The sequence below is a fragment of the Cetorhinus maximus genome, chromosome 17, assembly GCF_964194155.1.
Source record: "Cetorhinus maximus chromosome 17, sCetMax3.hap1.1, whole genome shotgun sequence".
Lineage (NCBI taxonomy): Eukaryota > Metazoa > Chordata > Chondrichthyes > Lamniformes > Cetorhinidae > Cetorhinus > Cetorhinus maximus.
In genome coordinates, this window is record NC_135895.1 from 50,302,296 (window position 1) to 50,328,018 (window position 25,723).

General features: G+C 43.3%; 1 protein-coding gene across 1 annotated transcript in view; it reads left to right on the forward strand.

The window, feature by feature from the left end:
* The window catches only part of tm2d1 (TM2 domain containing 1), a 123,109-nt gene that overhangs the window by 30,303 nt on the left and 67,083 nt on the right, over positions 1-25,723 (forward strand). The window contains exon 4 of the mRNA XM_078561176.1: positions 19,327-19,418. Coding sequence (XP_078417302.1) covers positions 19,327-19,418 — 92 coding nt within the window. The remainder of the gene's footprint in view (positions 1-19,326; positions 19,419-25,723) is intronic.

The window sequence follows — 25,723 nt, forward strand, 5'->3', positions numbered from 1 at the left end:
AAAGATTACTGGTAAATTGGCACTATGATAGATTTTTATTATTAGAGAGGTAAAGTCCAAAGACATTGTGAAACAATGGAAATTTGCATCCAAAGGGGAAAATATGTAGAAAGGAGAGAAGGCTGTGTGCAAGGGAAGGCATTTTAAGAACTAACACAAGTGTTAAAAGCCTCCAGCATCTAAGCTTCAAGCTCCTGTCTACAAGGAATTGAAGCAGAGAAAAACTCATCTTGAATTCGACTGTCCAGGGTGTGTGCTTTACCTGGGTCTGTTTAAATCTATGTTGTTTTACTGTTGCCTTAACAGAGGTGTAACTGGGAGTTAGATTAACTAGGGGAGCTAGGGGTTATCGTAGTAGTAATTTGTAAGTGCATGTATGTGCTTAAAATCTTTTTTGTATTTAATAAAGGTTTGATTTAGTTTTGTAAGAAACCTATAAGACTTGATGGCCTTATTACTACTGAATTCAAGGCACACATCTCGAAATATGTACAAATTGCAAAACCGTTATGGCAGTTGTTTCAAGTTTCCCTTTGGGATTTGAGCAGCTCAGCATTTACCATTGGCAGTGCCATAACAAACAATCCAAAGTGGAACTTCTAAATTGAAAGAGGGCAAACTTCAGTGGGATGAGAGGGGAGCTAACCAAAGTAAAATGGAACTAAAGTTTAACAGGAAAAACTGTAATGGAACAATGGGTGAATTTTAAGAAAAAGATACTTCAGGTACAGAATAGTTACATTGCAACAAGAGGAAAAGGCAGGGAAACCAAAGCCAGAGCTCCTTGGATGACGGGGGAGATTGTTTCATCATATACTCTAAGAGGGTGCCAGGTTAATTTTTCAGTCCATCCAATAATTTTCCATCCTTCCTTCAAAATGAGAGGCTTAGAAAGAAACAAGTAGGAAATAACAAATGAGCTTTGTTTTGAAGATATGCTTGAGATATAAAAATAAAACATAATTATAAAACACTTAGTATAGATGCATTGATAAGCAAACTGACTAAAGAAGTGTCTGAATGTAACAGGGTAATTCTTAATTGCACTGCCCTAATTTGGGCTTTCTTATATTTGGTCAGAGTGCACATGTCAGTTTGTTTTAAAAACTTACATTTATGTAGCAACTTAAATATAGGAAAGTGTCCAAGCAATGTAAATTATACAAAAATTGGCACCACACCAAAGAAGGAGATATTAGAATGAATGACTGGAAAAGAATAGCCAAAGAATTTTTAGGTGAGTCTTGAGCAGAGGTGGAGGACTTTAGGGAGGGAATTCCAGAGCTTGCGGCCTAGGCAGCATTGCTGCCAGTGTTGGAGTGAAGGAAGTGGGGGATGCATGAAAGTTTACTGTTGGAGGACTAGAAGATGTTACAGGGATAGGGACTGTGCATGAAAATTTTAAAATGGAGATTTTAGGAGGCTAGAAATCAATTTAGGTCAGTGAGCAATATTTTACTGAAATTCTGTTTGAGCATGTTCCTCACATTTTTCAGTGAAAAGTTAGTAGGAACGAAATTGGTTGGCAGTAAAATTTGCAGTGTTGATTAAGAATTAACACAGGGCCCATTTGATGCCAGCATTTTATACAGCTATTTTTGTGTTTTTTTATTATTTTAAATTTCTGCTTAACAATTCTGTTGGTTCGACATGGGTCTATTTATGTGATATTGCAAGTAAAACCAGTCTGTTGCAGCATTAACATTTATGCCTTTTCCATCTTGTAATTTAAAGTGGTCCTTAACTGTACCTCTTTTAGAGCTAAATTAAAAAAAACAAATATTACCTACTTTAGCAGCTTCTTTGCCATTTCTGGTGAATATTTGAGCCTCTCTGCTTAAATGATGATACTTGGGATGTTGTCTTGGAGGAGTTATTAAACCTGACAGCATGAGGGAGCTGAAATAATTTCAATTGATGGGCATTCACCCAGTCTTGTCATGTGCTATGAACGCTCGTTTCATTACATGATACTGACTGGTTCAATGACTTCAGGTCAGTTAGCCTCACTGGTGCCATCAATACTTAGTTTCTTTGAATCTATCTTAACCCTTTATTGTATTGTATCTGACTGTACCTGTTGCCACTGTTAGTTGGTTAAACATACCATAATGCTTGAGAGAAATTATACTGTAATCTTACCTCATGGAATCAAATGTAATTTTATATCTGTTTCCAGATGTGTCTAGTCAGATATTTTTTCAAACTCACACTCACCAAAGGTTCTTGTATTCGTAGAACCATAGAAATTTATAGCGTGGAAGGAGGCCATTTGGCCTATCGTGCCTGTGCTGGTTGATGAGTCATCCAGCCTAATTCTTACTTGCCGGCTCTTGGTCCGTAGCATTGTAAATTACTATATTTCGAGTATATATCCAAGTACTTCTTAAATGTTAGGGTTTCTGACTCTGGCACCCTTTCAGGCATTGAGCTCGAGATCCCCATTTCCCTCTGGGCAAGAAAATTTCCTATCATACTGTCTCTAAACCTCCTATCTCTAGCCTTAAATCTATGCCCCTAGATTATGGATCTCTCATTCAAGGGGAATAGGGCTTTCCCATCCACTTTATTTAGACCCCTCAAAATATTATTTAATTAGGCCTTTCCTCCACCTCTGTTCCAAAGAAAACAGATCTAGTCTATTCCTCATAACTAAGATCCTGTAGTCCAGGCAACATACTTGTAAATCTCCTCTGTATACTCTCTACTGCAACCACATGCGATGACCATAACTGCACTCAGTACACCAGCTGTAGCCTAACCAGTGTTTTATACAGTTTCAGCATCACCTCCCTGCTCTTATTTTCTATGCCTCAACTAATAAAGGTGAGTATCCCACGTGCCTTTTGGGCCACCTTATCCATTTGTCCAGCCACCTTTAGGATCTGTGGACCCTGGCCGGAGTGCAAGGGCCCACTTTTTCTCTATACTTCTCAGTATACTACCATTTATTGTGTATTATTAGCCTTCCCCAAATGCACTACCTCACACTTCTCCTGACTGACAGAAAACAGAGAGTAATGGATGTTTTCAGGGCTGGAGGTAGGTTTGTGGTGGAATTCCTCAGGGGTCCTTGCTTTTCCCAATATATATTAATGATCTTGACCTAGGTGCACAGGGAACAATGTCAAAATTTGCAGATGATGCAAAACTTGGAAGCATTGTAAACTGTGAAGAGGACAATGTAGAACTTCAAAAGGACATAAACAGGTTGGTGGAATGGGCAGATAGGTGACAATGAAGTTCAATGCGGAGTAATATGAAGTGATACATTTTGTTAGGAAGAACATGGAGAGACAGTATAAAGGGGGGTGCAGGAGCAGAGGGACCTGGGTGTATATGTGCATAAGTTATTAAAGGTGACAGGAAAGAGAGAGCAGTTAATAAAGCATACAGTATCCTAGGCTTTATTAATAAGGGCATTGAGTACAAAAACAAGAAGGTTACGTTAAACTTGTATAAGACATTAGTTTACTCGCTTTACTCTCCCATATAATATATAGTTATACTATACTAGCTGGCATATTGCATAAAGCTCTGGGTGCCGCATTTTAGGAAGGATGTGAAGGCATTGGAGAGAGTGCAGAAGAGGTTTACAAGAATGGCTCCAGGGATGAGGAATTCAGTTATGAAGGTAGATTGGAGAAGTTGGGACTCTTTGTCTTTGGAGAAAAGAAGGCTAAAAGGAGATTTGATAGAGGGATTCAAAATCATGATGGATCTCGACAGAGTAGATAGTGAGAAACTGTTCCCACTCATTAAAGGATTGAGAATGAGAGAGCACTGATTTAAAGTAATTGGCAAAAGAAGCAAAAGCAATATGAGAAAATCTTTTTCATACAGCGGGTGGTTAGGAACTGGAATGAACTGCCTGAGAGTGTGGTGGAGACAGGTTCAATTGAGGCATTCAAGAGGGAATTAGATTATTATTTGAAAGGAAACAATGTGCAAGGTTATGGGGAGAAGGCAGGTGAATGGCACTCAGTGAAATGCTCATTTCGCGAGCCAGTGCAGGAACACTGGGCCGAATGGCCTCCTTCTGCGCTGCAACAATTCTGTGATCATTTCCAGCAGAATGCTCCACAACCCTTACCCCTTCCATTTTCCCTTGCTTTATTCCCTGAAACTAAGTCTGTTGTTGTCTATTTTCTAGTCTGTTTCCTTTGCCTTCCAAATATGCTTATTAATTTTCTGCCTTTCATTTACAACATTTCTTTTTTCAGTTTTGTATCTACTCTCAGGTTCCCATCCCCCTGCTAAACTAATGTGAAGCCTCCCCAACAGTGTTAGCAAAACCCCTTAAGGTGTAACCTGTCCAGCTTGTACAAGTCCTACCTCCTCCCAGATGTCCCAATGCCTCAGGAATCTAAAGTCTCCCCTGTTGCACCATCCCTCCAGCCACATGTGTTAGCTCTATCTCCCTATTTCTGTATTCACTAGCACATGGCACTGGGAGTAATTTGGAGGTTCCTATCTTTAAGATCCTGCTTTTCAATCTCTCTCCTAGCTTCCTAAACTCTGCCTACAGGACCTCATCCCTTTCTGCCTAAGTCATTCATGCCAATATGGACCACAATCTCTGTTCCCTCTAGTTCCCCCTACCCCCTCAGAAAGTCCTGTAGCCGCTCAGCGACATCCTAAGCCCCTGGTTCCAGAGAGGCAACATAGCATCCTGGAGTCATGTGCTACCACAGAAGCACCTGTCTTTTTCTCTCACTGTTGAATCCCCTATCACTCTTGCTCTTCCATTCTCATGGTGCCATGGCTTGGCTGTGCCTGCAATGCCCAGAGGAGCCATCACGCTCACCAGTTTTCAGAATTGAATACCAGTTCGCGAGCAAGATGGACCCCAAGGACTCTTGGACTACCTGCCTGGTTTCCCTTAACTATCTGGCAGTCACCCATTCCATCTCTGCCTGCACCTTAAGCTGTGAGTGACTACATCTAGAAACCTGCCATCCATGAAGCTCCCAACCTCATGAATGCACTGCAGTGATTCCATTCAATACCGGGAGTTTGAGCAGTTCCAACTGGCACCACTTCCTGGTTGTGTGGTTGTCTAGATCACAAAGCATCCACGATTTCCCACATGGAACAGAATGTGCAATCCATAGGGCTGAGGTGCTCTACTTCACTTTTCCTTTCTGACCTATTAATTAGAAACATTTACTAACTACTTATCAATCTGCTCCTTCCTTGGTTGTGAGATCACTATAGTAGTTTTACTGATGTTGCTGTCCCCTCCACTACGCTCCCTACGCTCAGTCTTCATCCACGTCTACCACCGCTGCTGCTGCCAGGTTGATAAATACTCCCAAAATGTTTCCTGAATTGACCTGCTTGTTTTTCTGTTCCACACATCTTCCAGAACTAAAAGGTGGACAGAGATATGTTTCCTGGCCTCTGACAATGCTACTTTATCATTAGCATTCAGGAAGTGCATGCCTGTGAGCTGGGAACAATAGCATATATGGGGTTACATAGGATATACAGCACTGAAACAGGCCATCAGTCAACCAGTCCATGCCAGTGTTTCTGCTCCACTTGAGTCTCATCCCAAATATACTCATCTAAATCTGTCATCATAACCCTCTATCACCTTCTCCCTCATATGCTTGTCTGCTGCCCCTTAAATGCATCTATACTCTTCGCCTCAACTACTCCCTAAGGTAGCAAGCTCTACATTCTCAACACTCTTTGGGTAACTCTTTTGCCCTGGGAGTCCTCGACATCGACACCAGACCCCATGAAGTTTCATGGCATCAGGCCAAACATGGGCAAAGATACCTGCTGATTACCAGGTACCACCCTCCCTCAGCTCCTCCATGTTGAACACCATTTAGAGGAAGCAATGAGGATGGCAAGGGTGCGGAATGTACTCTGGGTGGGGGACTTCAATGTCCATCACCAAGAGTGGTTCGGTAGCACCACTACTGACCGAGCTGGCCAAGTCCTAAATGACATAGCTGCTAGACTGGGTCTGCAGCAGGCGCTGAGGGAACCAACAAAAGGGAAAAACATACTTGACCTAATCCTCACCAACCTGCTTGCCGCAGATGCATCTGTCCATTACAGTATTGGTAGGAGTGACCACCGCACAGTTGTTATGGAGACAAAGTCCCGTCTTCACATTGAGGATACCCTCCATCGTGTTGTGTGGCACTACCACTGTGCTGAATGGGATAGATTTCAAACAGATCTAGCAACTGAAGACTGGGCATCCATGAGGCACTGTGAGCATCAGCAGCAGCAGAATTGTACTCAAACACAACCTGTAACCTCATGGCCCAGATTATCCCCAACTCTACCCTTACCATCAAGCCAGCGGATCAACCCTGGTTCAATGAAGAGCGCAAGGGGCATGCCAGGAGCAGCACCAGGCATACCTAAAAATGAGATGTCAACCTGGTGAAGCTATAACACAGGACTACTTGCGTGCCAAAAAGCATAAGCAGCAAATGATAGACAGAGCTAAGCAATCCCACAACCAACAAGTCAGACCTAAGCCCTGCAGTCCTGCCACATCCAGTTGTGAATGGTGGTGGACAATTAGACAACTCACTGGAGGAGGAGACTCCACAAATAACCCCATCCTCAATGATGGAGGAGCCCAGCACATTAGTACAAAAGATAAGGCTGCAGCATTCACAACAAACTTCAGCCAGAAGTGCTGAATGGTTGATCCATCTTGGCCACCTCCAGAGGTCCCCAGTATCACAGATTCCAGTCTTCAGCCATTTCGATTCACTCCATGTGAAATCAAAAAACAGCTGAAGGGACTAGATACTGCAAAGGCTATGGGCCCTGCCAATATTCCGGCAATAATACTGAAAACTTGTGTTCCAGAACTTGCTGTGTCCCTAGCCAAGCTGTTCCAGTACAGCTACAACACTGGCATATACCCAGCTATGTGGAAAATTGCCCAGGTGTGTCCTGTACACAAAAAGCAGGACAAATCCAACCCAGCCAATTACTGCCCCATCAGTCTTCTCTCAACCATTAGTAAAGTCATGGAAGGGGTCTTCAACAGTGCTATCAAGTGGCACTTGCTTAGCAATAACCTGTTCACTGACACCCAGTTTGGGTTCCGCCAGGGCCACTCAGCTCCTGACCTCATTACAACCTTGGTTCAGACATGGATCAAAGAGTTAAACTCTCGAGGTGAGGTGAGAGTGACTGCCTTCGACCGAGTGTGCCCTAGCAAAACTGGAGTCAATGGGAATCGGAGAAAACTCACGCTTGTTGTAGTTATTCCTAGCACAAAGGAAGATGGTTGTGGTTGTTGGAGGACAGCCATCTCAGCTCTAGGACATCATGGCAGGAGTTCCTCAGGGTAGTGTCCTCGGCCCAACCATCTTCAGCTGCTTCATCAATGACCTTCCTTCTATCATAAGGTCAGAAGTGGGGCTGTTCACTGATGATGGCACCATGTTCAGCACCATTCGCGACTCCTCAGATACTGAAGCAATCCATGTCCAAATGCAGCAAGACCTGGACAATGTCCAGACTTGGGTGGACAAGTGGCAAGTAACATTCGTGCCACACAAGTGCCAGGCCATGACCATCTTCAATAAGAGAGAATCCAAAAGATCACCGCCCCTTATGTTCAGTGGCATTACCATCATTGAATCCCCTACGATCAACATCCTGGGGGTTACCATTGACCAGAAACTGAACTGGACTAGTCATATAAATACTGTGACTACAAGAGCAGGTCAGAGGCTAGGAATCGCATGACGAGTAACTCATCTCCTGACTCCCCAAAGCCTGTCCACCATCTACAAGGCACAAGTCAGGAGTGTGATGGAATACTCCCCACTTGCCTGGATGAGTGTAGTGCCCACAACATTCAAGAAGCTTGATACTGTCCAGGACAAAGCCCACTGATTGGCACCACATCCACAAACATTCACCCCCTCCACCATCAACGCACAGTAGCAGACATGTGTACCATCTACAAGATGCACTGCAGGAATTCACCAAGGCCCCTTCAACAGCACCTTCCAAACCCACGAACACTACCGTCTGGAAGGACAAGGGCAGCAATTAGATGGGAACATCACCGCCTGGAAGTTCCTTTCAAGTCACTCACCATCTTGACTTGGAAATATATCGCTGTTCCTTCACTGTCGCTGGGGCAAAATCTTGGAGCTCCCTTCCTAACAGCATTTTGGGTGTACCTACATCAATTGGACTGTAGCGGTTCAAGAAGGCAGCTCACTACCACCTTCTCAAGGGCAACTAGGTGTGGGCAATAAATGCTGGCCTAGCCAGCGAAGCCCAATCCCATGAATGAATTTTTAAAAAAGACAAATCTCCTGAATTCTCGCTTGATTTCTTGGTGACTGCCTTATATTGATGGCTACAAGTTGTGCTGTTCCCCCTAAAAGGAAAAGTTCTCCCTGTAACAACTCTATCAAAAGCTTTTATAATTTTAAATACTTCTATTAGGTCACCCATCAGCTGCCTTTTTTAAAGAGGCAAGAGACCCAGCCACACAAGTGCTGGGTAGTGGCCATCTCCAGCCAGAAAGGATCTAACCATCTCCCTTTGACATTTATCACCATTACTGAATTCCCCACATTCAATATCCTAAAGATTACTATTGATCAGAAACTGAACTGGTCCAGCTATATCAATACTGTGACTGTGGCTACAAGAGCAGGTCCAAGGCTGGGAATTCTGTAGCAAGTAACTCATCCCCTGATGCTCCAGAGTCTGTCCATCATCTACAAGGCACAAGTTAAGAGTGTGATGTAAGAATCTTCACTTGCCTGGATGAGTGCGGCCCAACACTGTGTGAACTCTGTACCATTGGTACCCATGCACTACCTTAAACATCCACTCCCTCCATCACTGGTACACAGTTCCATCAATAAGGTGCATTGCAGCAATTCACCACAGCATTTTTCAAACCCTTGATCTCTATCATCTGGAAGAATAAGGGCAGCAGATGCATGGGACTACCATAATCTGCAAGTTCACCTCTAAGTCACACACCATCCTGATTTGAAGCTATAGGCTGTTCCTTCACAGTCTCTGGGTCAAAATTCTGGAACACCATTCCGCTGTGAGTGTACCTACACCACATGGGCTGCAGTTGTTCAAGAAGGTGGCTTAACACAACCTTCTCAAGGGAAATTAGGGTTGGCAACAAATGCTTGCCTTTCCAGTGATGCTTACATCCCATGAACGAATAAAAAATAGCCATTGACATTTCTTTCCCCGGTTGCGTAGTTGAATCTGTTTGCCACACTGAGTTATATATTAGAAAAATAAAATCCTAATGACTGCTTCATTTCTCATATTATCTAGATTCAGAAAAAGCATGAAACTGAAAACGTTGCAAGCTTTCCATCTCGTGTTTCATGGAGAGCTGACATAAGTTAGCAATAAAAATGTAGAAATATATGAAAATGCTACAGTCATTGCATTTCTTATATTCCTATACTTAGCTCTTTTACAATGATAAAGGAGGACTTGATTTAAATAGTTTATCCATAAATTATCTAATGGTGTTTGGTGCTGCAGTGTTGTAGCAAAATCAAGTTTGGAACTTTGCGAGTTTAATCCACAGAAGCAAAATTATTATTTTTTTCTTGATTTTTCTGCTGCCTTCCAGGCTTTTCAATTTTAGAAACAAAACTGCACCAGGGAAGTTTTATATTCATAAACAAAACCAACCTATGAGCTGTTTGATGTCAACTTGAGATATCAGCACTTTGGATGCTTCATGATGGGAAACCCGGGTGTAGTGAACTCAGGAGACAAGTCTGAAGATTTTTAAAATGTTGCAAATGAAGATTGTGACTCTGGACTGCCATTTTCCTGCAAGGAAAAATGACTACTTAAGTCTCATTAGTCATGTACATTTCCTCACAAATGAGACTAAAATTTCCTCACCAATGAGACTAAAATTACCTCAGAATTGTCTATTGTTAAAAAAAGATAATTTTAGAAACCATTATAAGTCATAAGTTTTTATGTCAACATTCATATTCTTAAAACTGTCAGACAATTTTATACCCTCTTCAGAAATGTTCATTTGTTCTAACAAACTTTTTCTAAAGAATGATTTATATTTCTAACTGATTTATATTAGCTGCTCTGTTTAAGTCTCTGCTGCACATACCTTCCACAGCCAAAAGGAGGGAGTAGAAGTTTGTTCCCAGAGCACAGTGGTTGGATTGCAGAAGATGCATGTCTATGACCTGGGGTGACTGACCTTCTGAATTTTCTTTACCTTAGTGTACAGAAGCGCTTAGCCTTTGCTTAGCACCTTCTCGTTATGTCAGGATCTGGAACTCACTGTGGAGGACATGGAACACAGTCCCATGTGCAAACAATCCATGACACAGTGCATTGAAATTTCAATCTGCCATCCCTGGAAAATGAGTTATGGAGAAAGAAAAATTGTTTTGTTCGGATGTTCTAATTGACTACAGAGCTGGTTAACATGATACTTTATAAACATGTTCGAGATGATTTACAATCCAATTTTACATTTCAAATTGAAATGCAGTTCTGTAAATACTGTCCTTAAAAGCAATATATTGATTTATAAGGCTTGCAACATTATTCCTGGGTAAAATATGCAAAATGTTTTGAATCAGTATTGAAATTGCATGAAGATAATTCAAAATATACAACCAATAAAATCATTGGTTTATCTAATATTCTGTGTAATATTCATAGAAGATTATTCCTGTGCTATTGATTCTACTGTTCATTAAAATATTATAAAGCAGCTCTACAACGCAATGATACATGGCTCACAGTCCATGACCAAGCGATGAGGATGAAAACAACTCAATATTGCACATTATAAATGGAGGCAAGAGTTGCCTTTTTAATTCAGTATTTGCATAGTAAACGAAATATAATCCAAATATGTTTTATTCATGTGAAAGATGTCCCAACTTACAAAATCTTCATTTTAAAGATATTCCAACACGGATAATAACTTCAGCTCATAGAAAATTGTCATTATTTGGGAATGATAAACCATTCATTTTGTTACCTATTGTTTATGTTAAGTCTGCCAAGGTCAGATACAGTAAAGTCCATGTCGGACTACATAGTCAAAATAATTGCAGACTACACCTTGACTACTTTAAGTTTGGTCACCAAGAAATAAGGGAGACGTTCAAATACCAAGAATAGTATGGAGAAGAATGTTGAGGTTGGTGTCACAGTTGTGAGTAGAGGGAAAACTGGTGAGACCTGGGCATATCAGCCTCTAAAGGAGATGTGCGAATGTGCAAAAATAACACAGTAAGAGATCTACAAGTCTTTTTAGTCAATTCAAAGCAGCTGCAATAGCTTGTGTATCACATTACATATATTCCCCACCCTACCTGGAAGCTATGTAATATCCTATGACAAACAGAAGAAAACAAAAACCCAAGCCAATTAGAAACAGAAAGACTTGGAGCACAGAAGGAAGCCACAGGCCTTGTCCTGTCTGGCTGGCCAATAAGCTGCTTTCCAGTCCAACCCCACCTTCCAATTGATGCTCCATGGCTCTGTTGGTTACAGCACTTCAAGTGCATATTTAAGTGTTTTTTTTAATGCTGTGAGAGTTTCTGCCTCTTCAAACCTTGCAGGCAGTGAGTTCCAGACCCCCAACATCTAACCCAGTTCTGACCTTAATTTACTTACGAATGTGCCTCGAACCTTCCTAATCTAGATAATTCAAGCAATTGATCAATTGTATCTCAATGTGAGAGGTGATAGAGATGTGAAATATGGTCATTTCATTTTCATTCATTCATGGGATGTGAGCTTCGCTGCCTGGGCCAGCATTTATTGTCTATCCCTAATTGCCCTTGAGAAGGTGGTGGTGAGCTGCCTTCTTGAACCACTGCAGTCCATGTGGTGTGGTTCAAGAAGGCAGCTCACCACCACCTTCCTAACAGTGCTGTTAGGAAGGCAGTTCCAGGATTTTGACCCAGCGATAGTGAAGGAACAGTGATATATTTCCAAGTCAGGATGGTGACTGACTTTGAGGGGAACTTCCAGGTGGTGGTGCTCCCCTCCATCTGCTGCCCTTGTCCTTCTTGATGGTAGTGGTCATGTGTCTGGACGGTGCTGGCTAAGGAGCCTTGATGAATTCCTGCAGTGTATAAGACCATAAGACAAAGGAGCAGAAATTAGGCCATTCGGCCCATCGCGTCTGCTCCGCCATTCAATCATGGCTGATAAGTTTCTCAACCCCATTCTCCCGCCTTCTCCCCGTAACCTTCGATCCCCTTACCAATCAAGAACCTATCTATCTCGGTCTTAAATACACTTAACGACCTGGCCTCCACAGCCTTCTGTGGCAATGAATTCCATAGATTCACCACTCTCTGGCTAAAGAAGTTTCTCCTCATCTCTGTTCTAAAAGGTCTTCCCTTTACTCTGAGGCCGTGCCCTCGGGTCCTAGTCTCTCCTACTAATGGAAACATCTTCCCCACGTCCACTCTATCCAGGCCTTTCAGTATTTTGTAAGTTTCAATCAGATCCCCCCTCATCCTTCTAAACTCTATCGAGTATAGACCCAGAGTCTTCAAATGTTCCTCATGTTAAGCCTTTCATTCCTGGGATCGTTCTCGTGAACCTCCTCTGGACCCTCTCCAGCGACAGCACATCCTTCCTGAGATACGGCGCCCAAAATTGCTCACAATATTCTAAATGTGGTCTGACCAAAGCCTTATAAAGCCTCAGCAGCACATCCCTGCTTTTATATTCTAGTCCTCTCGAAATAAATGCCAACATTGCATTTGCCTTCCTAACTACCGACTCAACCTGCAAGTTAACCTTAAGAGAATCCTGGACTAGGACTCCCAAGTCCCTTTGCACTCCAGATTTCTGAATTCTCTCCCCATTTAGAAAATAGTTTCTGCCTCTATTCTTTCTACCAAAGTGCATGACCTCACACTTCCCCACGTTGTATTGCATCTGCCACTTCTTTGCCCATTCTCCCAACCTGTCCAAATCCTTCTGCAGCCTCCCCGCCTCCTCAATACTACCTGTCCCTCCACCTATCTTTGCATCATCTACAAACTTAGCCAGGATGCCCTCAGTTCCTTCATCTAGATCATTAATGTACAAAGTGAAAAGTTATGGTCCCAACACTGACCCCTGCGGTATCTTGTAGATGGCACACACTGCTGCTACTGCGTCAGTGGTGGATGGGGTGAATGTTTGTGGATGTGGTGCCAATCAAGCGGGCTTTGTCCTGGACAGTGTCAAGGTCCTTGAGTGTTGTAGGCACTACACTCGTCCAGGAAAGAGGGGAGTATTCCATCACACTCCTGACTTGTGCCTTGTAGATGGTGGACAGGCTTTAGGAAGTCAGGAGATGAGTTACTCGTCATGCGATTCCTAGCCTGAGCTGCTCTTGTAGCCACAGTATTTATATTGTAGTCCAGTTCAGTTTTTGGTCAGTGGTAACCCCCAGGATGTTGATAGTGGGGGATTCAGTGATGGAAATGCCATTGAACATCAAGGGACGATGGTTAGATTCTCTCTTGTTGGAGAGGGTCATTGCCTGAAACTTGTGTGACGCAAATGCTATTTGCCAATGTCAGCCCAAGCCTGGATATTGTCCAGGTCTTGCTGTATTTGGCATGGACGGTTTCAGTATCTGAGGAATCGCGAATGGTGCTGAACATTGTGCAATCATCAGCAAACATCTCCACTTCTGACCTTATGATGGAAGGAAGGTCATTGACGAAGCAGCTGAAGATGGTTGGGCCGAGGACACTACCCTGAGGAACTCTGGCTGTGATGCCCTGGAACTGAGGTGACTGACCTCCAACAACCACAACCATCTTCCTTTGTGCTAGGTATGACTCCAACAAGCGGACAGTTTTCCCTTTGATTCCCATTGGCTCCAATTTTGCTAGGGCTCCTTGATGCCACACTCGGTCAAATAGTGCCTTGATGTCAAGGGCAGTCACTCTCACCTCACCTTGGGAGTTCAGCTCTTTTGTCTATGTTTGAACCAAGGTTGTAATGAGGTCAGGAGCTGAGTGGCCCTGGTGGAACCCAAACTGGGCTTCAGTGATCAGATTATTTCTAAGCAAATGCTGCTTGATAGCACTGTTGGTGACCCCTTGCTGATGATCGAGAGTAGACTAATGGGGTGGTAATTGGTCGGGTTGGATTTGTTCCTGTTTTCTGTGTACAGGACATACCTGGGCAATTTTCCACATAGCCGAGTATATGCCAGTGTTGTACTGGAACAGCTTGGCTAGGTACGCAACGAGTTCTGTAGCACAAGTCTTCAGTACTATTGCCGGAATATTGTCAGGACCCATAACCTTTGCACTATTCAGTGCCTTCAGCTGTTTGTTTGATGGAGTGGCATCTGTGATGCTGGGGACCTCCAGAGGAGGCTGAGATGGATCATCCATTCGGCACTTCTGGCTGAAGATTGTAGCAAATGCTTCAGCCTTATCTTTTGCACTGATGTGCTGGGCTCCTCCATCATTGAGGATGGGGATACTTTTGGAGCCCCCTCCGGCAGTGAGTTGTTTAATTGTCCACCAGCATTCACAACTTGTTGTGGCAGGCCTGAAGAGCTTAGATCTAGCCCTTTGGTGATGGGGTGGCTTAGCTCTATCTATAACTTGCTGCTTATGCTGTACGGCATGCAAGTAGTCCTGTGTTATAGCTTCACCAGGCTGACACCTCATTTTTAGTTATGCCTGGTTCTGCTCCTGGCATGCCCTCCTGCACTCTTCATTGAACCAGGGTTGATCTGCTGGCTTGATGTTAATGGCAGAGTTGGGGATATGCCAGGCCATGAGATTACATATTGTGTTTGACTACAATTCTGCTGTTGCTGATGGCCCACAGTACCTCATGACTGCCCAGTCTCGAGTTGCTAGATCTGTTCGAAATCTATCCCATTTAACATGGTGGTAGTGCCACACAACATGATGGAGGGTATCCTCAATGTGAAGGCAGCAGTTTGTCTCCACAATGACTGTGCAGTGGTCACTCCTACAATGCTGTCATGGATAGATGCATCTGCGGCAGGCAGGTTGGTGAAGATGAGGTCAAGTACGCTTTTCCCTCTTGTTGGTTCCCTGCAGACCCAGTCTAGCAGCTACGTCCTTTAGGACTCGGCCAGCTTTGTCAGTAGTGCTGCAACTGAGCCACTCTTTGTGATGGACATTGAAGTCCCCCACCCAGAGTACAGTCTGTGCCCTTGCCACCCTCAGTGCTTCCTCCAAGTGGTTTTCAACATGGAGGAGCACTGATGCATCAGCTGTGGGAGGGCGGTACATGGTAATCAATAGAAGGTTTCCTTGCTCATGTTTGACCTGATGCCATGAGACTTCATGGGGTCTGGAGTGAATGTTGAGGACTCCCAAGGCAACTCCCTCTCGACTGTATACCACCATGCCACAACCTCTACTGGGTCATTCCTGCCAGTGGGACAGGACATACCCAGGGATGGTGTTGGTGGTGTCTGGGAATTGAAATGGAAAAGGTTAATCCAGAATGTTACTTTAAACTGAGAGTAAGATGGAGAATATGAGTTTAAACTGGTAAAAGTCAAATTTACGGTGGTGTCAGAAGGTGGTTCATCCTTTCAGGCAATGATCAGTACTTTGAATGAACTCCTAGCCAGAGCGGTTGAAGTTGAAAATCTAAGAAACAGCTACTTGTGATATTGGGTGGATGAAGGGTTGCAGGGGATGGTATAGGGTTGTTCTGAATGGATGAAATAAGATGAGTTAACATCAACATCCATCCACATTGATCAGAAGCTGAACTGGACCAGCCATGTAAGTCTGAAACAAAAACAGAAAATGCTGGAAAAACTCAGCAGGTCTAATAGCATCTGTGGAGAGAAAAAACAATGTTAACATTTTGAGTCCGTATGACTCTTCTTCAGAGCTAAAGAGAAGTAAAGATTGATGGGGGGTGGAGCAGGTGAAGCTGGATAGAAGGCCAGTGATAGGTGGAGGCAAAGGAGAGATTGCCAGAGATGTCATGGAAAAAAGGACAAAGGGGTGTTAATGATAGTGCTACTGGCTAAAGGAGGTGCTGATGGTGGCATTAAGATCCGAAAGCAGAATGTGATAATAGCAGGACAAGGGTAAGCACTCTGGAAAGAACAACATGAACAAGTGACAGATGTCCCTTGTGGGGGGAGGGGACAGTGGTGGGAAAAAGAATTGAAAATAGGATAAAAGGTGAGGATAAAACAATGAATAAAAATGAAAATAAATAAAAATAAGTGGATAAAAAATAAAAAGGAAAATGAATATTAGAATAAAGGGGATAAAAAAAGGGGATGAGGATGGAGGAGAGAGTTCATGGTCTGAAGTTGTTGAACTCAATGTTAAGTCCGGAAGGCTGTAAAGTACCTAGTTGGAAGTTGAGGTGCTGTTCCTCCAGTTTGCATTGAGCTTCACTGGAACATTGCAGCAGGCCAAGGATGGACATGTGGGCATGAGTGTGTTGAAATGGCAAGTGACAGGAAGGTCTGGGTCATGCTTGTGGACAGGCCGAAGGTGTTCTGCAAAGTGGTCATCCAGTTTGTGTTTGGTCTCTCCAATGTAGAGGAGACCGCATTGGGAGCAGCGAATGCAGTAGACCAAATAGAAGGAGGTGTACGCGAAGTGCTGCTTCACTTGAAAGGAGTGTTTGGGCCCTTGAACAGTGAGGAGGGAGGAGGTAAAGGGGCAGGTGTTGCACCTTCTGCGATTGCCTGGGAAGGTGCTGTAGAGAGGGATGAGGTGTTGGGAGTGATGGAGGAGTGGACCAGGGCGTCTCGGAGGGAACGGTCCATACGGAATGCCGGTTTGGGGGGGGTGGTGGGGTGAAGGGAAAATTTGTTTGGTGGTGGCATCATGCTGGAGTTGGCAGAAATGGCGGAGGATGATCCTTTGAATGTGGAGGCTGGTGGGGTGAAAAATGAGGACAAGGGGGACCCTATCATGGTTCTGGGAGGGAGAAGAAGGTGTGAGGGCAGAGGCGCAGGAGACAGATTGGACACGGTTGAGGGCCCTGTCAACCACCGTGGGTGGGAAACCTCAGTTAAGGAAGAAGGAAGACATGTCAGAAGCACTGTTTTGGAAAGTGGCATCATCGGACCAGATGTGATGGAGGTGAAGGAACTGAGAGAATGGGATGGAGTCCTTACAGGAAGCGGGGTGTGAGGAGCCATAGTCGAGGTAGCTGTGGGAGTCGGTGGGCTTGTAGTGAATATTGGTGGACAGTCTATCACCAGAAATTGAGACAGAGAGGTCAAAGAAGGGAAGGGAAGTGTCAGAGATGGACCATGTCCGCAAGCACGACCTAGACCTTCCTGTCGCTTGCCATTTCAACACCCCATCCTGCTATCATGCCCACATGTCCATCCTTGGTCTCCTGCAATGTTCCAGTCAAGCCCAACGCAAACCAGAAGAACAGCACTTCATCTTCGGATTAGGCATTTTGCAGCCTTCCAGACTTAACATTGAGTTCAACAACTTCAGACCATGAACTCTCTCCTCCATCCTCACCCCCTTTTTTATCCCCTTTTTTCAATATTGATTTTCATTTTTATTTTTTATCCACTTATTTTTATTTTTTATATACTTTCATTTTTATTCATTGTTTTACCCCCACCTTTTTATCCTATTTTCAATCTTTTTCCCACCACCTTCCCTCCCTGCCGCATGGGCCATCTGTCACTTGTTCATGTTGTTCTTTCCAGAGTGCTTACCCTTGTCCTGCTATTATCACATTCTGCTTTCTGACCTTAATGCCACCATCAGCACTTCCTTTAGCCAATACCACTATCACTAACACCCTTTTGTCCATGAGATCTCTGACAATCTCTCCTTTGCCTCCACCTATCACTGGCCTTATATCCAGTTTCACCTGTTCCACCGCCCTTAAACAGTATAAATTTCATCACATCTTTACTTCTCTTTAGCTCTGAAGAAGAGCCATGCGGACTCGAAACGTTAACCCTGCGTTTTTCCTCTCCACAGATGTTGTTAGGCCTGCTGAGTTTTTCCAGCATTTTCTGTTTTTGCTTTAGATTTCCAGCATCTGCAGTTTTTTGCTTTTAGCCATGTAAGTGCTGTGGCTACAAGAGCAACTCAGAGGCTGGAACTTCTGCAGCGAGTAATTCACCTTCTGACTTCCCAAAGCCTGTCCACCATCTACAAGGCACAAGCCAGTAGTGTGATGGAATACTGTCAACTTGTCTGGATGAGGGCAGCCCCAAAAACACTCAAGAAGCTCAACACTATCCAAGACAAAGCAGCCCGCTTGTTTGGCACCCCATCCACCACCTTAAACATTCACTTCACCACCGACTCACAATGGCGGCAGTGTGTACAGTGTTTACTGCAGCAATTCACCAAGGCTCCTTGACAGCACCTTCCAAACCCATGACATTTAGGGGAATGCCACCACCTGCAACTTCCCCTCCAAGCCACGCATCATCCTAATTTGGCAATACATCTTCACTATTCTCTGTTCCTTCACTGTTGCTGGGTCAAAGTCCTGGAACTCTCTTCCTAACAGCACTGTGGGTGTACCTACACCACATGGACTGAAGCAGTCAAGTAGGCAGCTCACCACCACCTTCTCAAAGACAATTAGTGATGGGCAGTAAATGTTGGCCTGGCCAGTGACTCCCACATCCCATGAATGAATAAATTGAAATGAAAAATACTTTCTTCATCCATAAGTATCTTGTGGTTTTGAACAGCATACCCCCTGATTCAGGTGTGTGTTTAAAGCCCTGCCTTGAAAGGTGGGTAGTTTATTAATATTTTCCATTCATCCCACTTTGTGTCCTCTCTGATTAATATTGCAACATTGTGTGGAGCCTTTTTATGTTGTAGTGCCATAACTCATTAGGAGGTGGATTAAGATTGACTGAACTCATTTCATTTTATAGCTCTACAGCTAGCACAGAGAAGGGAGGGTTTTTTCCCCAACATTTTGGCTAGTGTTAAGCCATGACCTGAGGTTTAAAAATTCTGATAATTCACTGAAAATGAAAAGGCAGATTTTATTTTTCAGCTACAATGAAATTCTTTTAACGCATGCTTGGTGTTCATGACTAGCTGTGACAATAGTAGAGCTGAGATTAGTAATTCAGTAAAGTGGGACACTATTTGCAACCAATCCCAAGTATTGCATACTAACAATCTCCAATGCTGTGCAATTGTGCCAGATTGATATTTCCTTTTAACTAGTAGATTCCCTTAGGTAAACTTGCTAAACACAGCAAAATGTTTCTAAGTCTCAGTATATTCCACTTAATCTGTGGTTGCTGCATAAAATTTTAATTTTAACATTTTTTTTCTCTTGTTAAAGAACTGGTTACTCTTATAAAGTGGCGGTGGCCCTTTCCTTGTTCCTTGGATGGCTAGGAGCAGACAGATTCTATTTGGGATATCCAGCACTGGGTAAGTATAATTCAAATGTTTTCAAATGCCACAAGGACATCCAGGAGTTGAATGCATTTGTAACACTTTAGGCACATCATCAGAATGGCAGTTGTTTCTACGTATACCATATGGAAGCTGATTAAAAGATAATAATTTTGAGGTTTATTATTATTATGGCACCATCTAACCGAGTTGAGTTTGGAACTTCAATTTTGGGCTAGTCTACTTGAGCAGTGGATAAAATAAATAAATAAAACATGTATGGTTTGCAGTAGAATGTATCATATGTGTATCCATGACAACATATCATCGTCAGATGTATTCCAAGATGCATCATCCAGGAAACAAAACGGTTTGCAGTTACATTGCTACTGGGTACTTAACAAAACAGGCTTGTAATCATGAGACTCCATCACTGAGATTGAATTTGGACTCATTTTAGAACATCCTACTGTTCAAGCTATAAAGCAAGACTTAAAGTTTAACAATCTGTTTAGATTTTCATTTTGTGTAAATACTGTAAAAGGATATTATCTGGTATTGCTTGTAGATGTGATGGTCATAGCTATTTTCTAGAAGAACTAGAATTGAATGCACATTTGTAATAATATCCACAATGTATATGCAGATCTTAAAGCAAATGTGGAAAGATCTTTATATTCACTGAAAAGGTTAAATATGCATCTTGTCAAAAGTGGAGACACTGAGGAGTGGTAACTACTGCAAAAGTGTATGTTGAATCCTCAAATATTGTAATCTTACGTGCTTGGTTTCTGAGACCCATTCTTTCAGTAAAGTTGATGGTTGCACAGTAATGGCTGATTCAAATCTATTTTAAATTGGGCAGCAGTAGGGTTTGCAAACTTTATGCAATCAGCCAGGCAAATCAGCTAAGCAAACAGAATAACAGACGCATAACTTTTTATTTTGTCTTTTTTATTTGATGACAATTTTCAACAGGTGGATTATTCCCTGAGCAGATGATTCAAATCCAAAGTATTTAAAACTCCCAAAAATATTTATATATGGTTCTGTGATTAAAATAAATGTTATGTGGTGTGGATAAGTGGTTTGAACATATTCTAAAAGCGCATGTCTACCTGGTAGTTACAATTGTGACAAGTAACCCAAAAGTCCAGAGGTCAGTCCCTGAGAAAACTGGTAACTTGTTTGCTGGCTGCTGGATTGTCATAAAAATTCAACTGGCTATTATCAACGAAGTGAACCTGGCTCCCCAATTCAATTTTTCCCTTGATTCCCATTGACTGCAATTTTGCTAGGGCTCCTGATGCCATACTCTGTCAAAAGCTGCCTTGATGTCAAGGGCAGTCACTCTCACTTCACCTCTTGAGTTCAGCTCTTTTGTCCATATTTACACCAAGGATACAATGAAGTCAGGAGCTGAGTGGCACTGGTGGAACCCAAACTGAGCATTAATGACTGGGACATTTCTGAGTAAGTGCTACTTGATAGCACTGTCGACAACCCCTTCCATCACTTTTCGATGATAGAGTGTTCACTGATTGGGGGTGGTAATTTGGCCGGGTTGGATTTGTCCTGCTTTTGTGCACAGGACATAGATGGGCAATTTTCCGCATTGCCGGGAGATGGCAGTTTGTAAATGTACTGGAACAGCTTGGCTAAGGGCGTGGCTCGTTCTGGAGTGCAAGCCTCGAGTAATACTGCTGGAATGTTGTCAGGGCTCATAGCCTTTGCAGTATCCAGTGCCTTGCGTTCTTTCTTGATATCATATGGAGTGAATTGAATTAGCTGAAGACTGATATCTGTGATGCTGGGGACCTCAGAAGGAGGCTGAGATGGATCATCCACTCTGCACTTCTGGTTGAAGATGGTTGCATATACTTCAGCCTCCTCTTTCACACTGATGTGCTGGGCTTCCCCATTGTTGAGGATGGGGATATTTGTGGATCTTCATCCTCCTGTTAGCTGTTTAATTGTCTGCCACCATTCACGCTAGATGTGGCAGGACTGCAGAGCTTATATCTGATCCGTTGGTTGTGGGATCTTTTAGCTCTATCTATCACATGCTTCTTCCTCTGTTTGGCATGCAAACAGTCCTGTGTTATAACATGATTGGTGCCTCATTTTCACGTGTGCCTGGTGCTGCTCCTGGCATGCCCCCCTGCACTCTTCATTGGAACAGGATTGATCCCTTGGCTTGATGGTAATGGTAGAGTGAGTGATATGCTGGGCCTTAAAGTTACAGATTGTGGTTGAATACAACTCTGCTGCTGATGATGGCCCACAACGCTTCATGGATGCCCAGTTTTGCGTTGCTAGATCTGTTCAAAATCTATTCCATTTAGCATGGTGGTAGTACAATACACGACAATGGAGGATATAGACAGGTGCACCTGCAATGGGTAGATTGGTGAGGACAAGATAAAGTTGATTTTTCCTTCTTGTTCGTTCCCTCACCATGTGCTACAGACTCAGTCTGGCAGCTGTGCCCTTTACAACTTGACCGCCCTGATCAGTAGTGATGCTACTGATCTAGTCTTGATAATGGACATTGAAGCCCCCTACCCAGAGTACATTCTGTGCCCTTGCCACCCTCAGTTCTTCCTCCAAGTGGTGTTCAACATTGAGGAGCACTGATATACCAGCTGAACGGGGAGGAACAGTTGGTGGTAATCAGTAGGATATTTCCTTGCCCGTCTTTGACTTGATGGGTGTGGAATCAATGTTGAGGATTCTGTACCACTGTGCTGCCATCTCGGGGAGATCTGTCCTGCCAGTGGGACAGGACCGGCCCAGGGATGGTGATGGTGGTGAACAATGAGCCTTATTCTTGAGCCAGACCTTAACAGACTATGATGCCTTGTAGCTTATCAAAAGTTAGAAAGATTCCTTTGTCCCAACAGTTTCTGCTAACTCTGCATTTTCTGGAAACATTTAAGCTTATACAGTATTAATTTAAAGTAAACTGTCTCCCTTTTTTCTCTCTGCTGACCACATAAAACCCCTGCTTATCTGATTGATATTCATTGATTTGCAGGGAAGCCTGCAACCTGATTTTGAAAATGGTTTCCTCTCCCTCTTCCCCATGGGAACTTGAAATACGTTAACCTTGCATCCAGGTGAAAATGCTAATTAGCTATCTTTGCCCAACTCCTTTTTATCTGAACTGTTTACAACCCAATGCCAACTGCACCCTTCTGGGACTTTGGGAGACTCAGAGTCTACTCATTGCAAACTCGGAGAAACTGCCATTTTCTCCAAATGTAAATACTTTACCTCCAAACATAAATACCTTGCACCTTCTTCTCAGTAAAACCATCTAAGCCTTCCTTTGATCTTTAACAATCAAATCACCCAAGCTTATTGTCAAGCAGACGTTATAGCAGGTCACATGACCCCCTTCATTTACTCTAAATTTAAAGCCACAGTACCAAACCTCATAATGTTAACAGTAATCACTGTTGGAGGAAATACAGCAGCTAGATTGTGCATAGCAAACTTCCACAAGCAACAATGTGATAACCAAATAATTCTTTCTTTGTGATGTTGATTGACAGATAAATATTGGTCAGGACATGAGATAGCTCCTCTGCTCTTCTTCAAGATAGTACCATTGGATCTTTTAGAAATTAGACAGGGCCTCGCTATAAATGGTTATTTAAAATGTTTAAATTGCTTTTAAAATCGGTTAGAACATTTTTTGTAAATATGATATTCCTGCAATACGATTTCCAGTAGGTATTGACATATGAACAATTTTACTTCACTCTGATTGTAGAGTAGTTGCTGAAGCTGTTAAACACCATTACTTTTGTTTGAACACAAATTTTATGGAAATAATATTTCAGAATCATTGAATTCCTATTGTTGAGTAAGTTATATCTTGCAACTGTACAATACTTATACACAAACTGCACCTTGTAGTTGACACATTTTCTTTTCTGTCAGAAAATTTGAGAACAAGAATCCTTCTCGTTTTAAGAGTTCTGACACATTTTGTCTTGCTTGCACCTGAGCAATTCAAAATAGCTACTTCTGCATTCAGGTAGACAGGGGGCACTGCAACTCTGCCTTCCGCTTAAAACGCACAGTGTTTCTCAAAAGTTATCCCTGTGCTAAGGTTCACAGAGCAGTTGGCCACATCATCTCTCAGTTCAAGTGGCCCATAAATGGGATAAACAGAGGTATTTTAGGCAAGGTTAAGAATGGACACTAATTATTTAAAGATAAAATAAATATATTTTCATGTATTTTTTTATCTACTAGAATCAGAAAATAGACAGATCACCTGACCTTGGGCTAGGCACCAGACACAACAGAGGTACACCCTGCCCTGTCAGCCCTGCAAAGTCCTCATTACTAATGTGGGGACTCCTGTCAAAATTGGGAGAGATGTCCCACAGACGATTCAAGCAACAGTCTGACATAGTCATACTCTCAGATTCATTCATACCTTGCATCCACGTTTCCAGACTCACCTATCACCATTCCTGGGTGTTTGCTGTCCCGTCAGCAGACCCTCAGTGGTATACAGTCAGGAGGAAGTGACTGGGGGTCCTCAACATTGATTCCAAGCTCCATGAAGCCTCAACATCAGGTCAAGCATGGGCAAGGTAATTTCCTGATTACCATCTACCACTCGCCCTCAGCTAATGAGTCAGTACCCCTCCATGTCGAAAGCCACTTGGAAAAAGCGCTGAGCACGGTGCTCTGGGCAAGGAGCTTCAATGTGCGTCATCAAGAGTAGCTCGGTGGCATCACTATTGACCAAGCTGGCCAAATCCTGAAGGCCATCGCTGCCAGATTTCACTTGTAGAAGAAAGTGAGAGACCCAACAGGAGGGAAAAAATTTATTTGACCTTGTCCTCACCAATCTACTTGTCACTGACAGGCATCTGCCTGTGACATTATTGATAGGACTGATCACAGCACAGTCCTCATGGAGACAAAGTCCCACCTCCGCACTGAGGATATTCTTCATCGTGTTGTGTGGCACTGCCACTGTGCTAAATTGGATAGATTCAGAGTAGGTCTACCAGCTCAAAACCTGGGCAGTATGGCCCATCAGCAGCAGCAGAATTGTATTCTGCCACAATCAACATCAAGGCTTGATGTATCCCTCAGTCTACCATTATTAGCAAGCCGGGGACCAACCCTAGTTCAATAAGCGGTATAGGAGAGCATGTCAGAAGCACCAGGCATACCTATAAATGAGGTGCCAACAGGCATGCTAAACAGCAAAAGCAGCATACTGTAGGCATAATTTCACGAACCAACAAATAACGGATCAGATCAAAGCTCTTCAGCCCTACCACTTCCAGCAGTGAAGGATGGTGTCCAATTAAACAGCTAACTGAAGGAGGCTCTGTGAATATCTCCATCCTTAACGATGACACAGCCAAGCATACGAGTATAAGAGGCAGATCTGAGGCATTTGCAACCATCTTCAGCCAGAAGAGTGCTGAGTGGATGATCCATCGCTGCCTCCTCCTGAGGTCTCCTCCTGACTACCCCCTCTATCATAGAAGCCAGACTTCAGTCAGATCAATTCACTGCACATGATGTCAAGAAACAGCTGAGTGTGCTGAATATGGCAAAGGCTATGGGCCCTGACAACATCCTGGCTATAGTGCAGCAGGCTTGTGCTCCAGAACTAGCTGTACCCCTAGCCAAGTTGTTGTGGTACAACTACGACACTGGCATCCACCAATGAATGTGGAAAATTGCCAGGTTAATCCTGTCCACAAAAAGCAAGACAGATCCAATTAACCTACTTTCAATTATCAGCAAAGTGATAGAAGGTGTCATTGACAGTGCTTAATCATCAATAACTTGCTCACTGTTGCTTGGTTTGGATTCCTCCAGGACCACGCAGATCTAAACCTCATTCCAGTCTTGCTCCAACTATGACAGAAGAGCTGAGTTCTAGAGCCGGGGCGAGAATGAATGTCTTTGATATCAAGGCACTGTTTGACCGAGTGTGACATCAGGAATTCTTGTAAAAACGAAGTCAGTGGGAATTGGGGAAAACTCTGCACTGGATGGTGTCTTACCTAGCGCAAAGGAAGGTGGTTGTAGTTGTTGGAGACCAATCGTCTCAACCTCAGGACATCACTGTAGGAATTTCTCAAGGCGTTGACTTAGGCCTAACTACCTTCAGCAATGACCCTCCCTCTTCATAGGGTCAGAAGGGAGGTTGCTCACTGATGATTGCAATGCTCGGTTCTATTCGCAGCTCCTCAGATAATGAAGCTATCTGTGCCCACATGCAGCAAGACCTGAATAACATTCAGACTTAGGCTGATAAGTGGCAAGTAACATTTGTACCGCACAAGTGACAA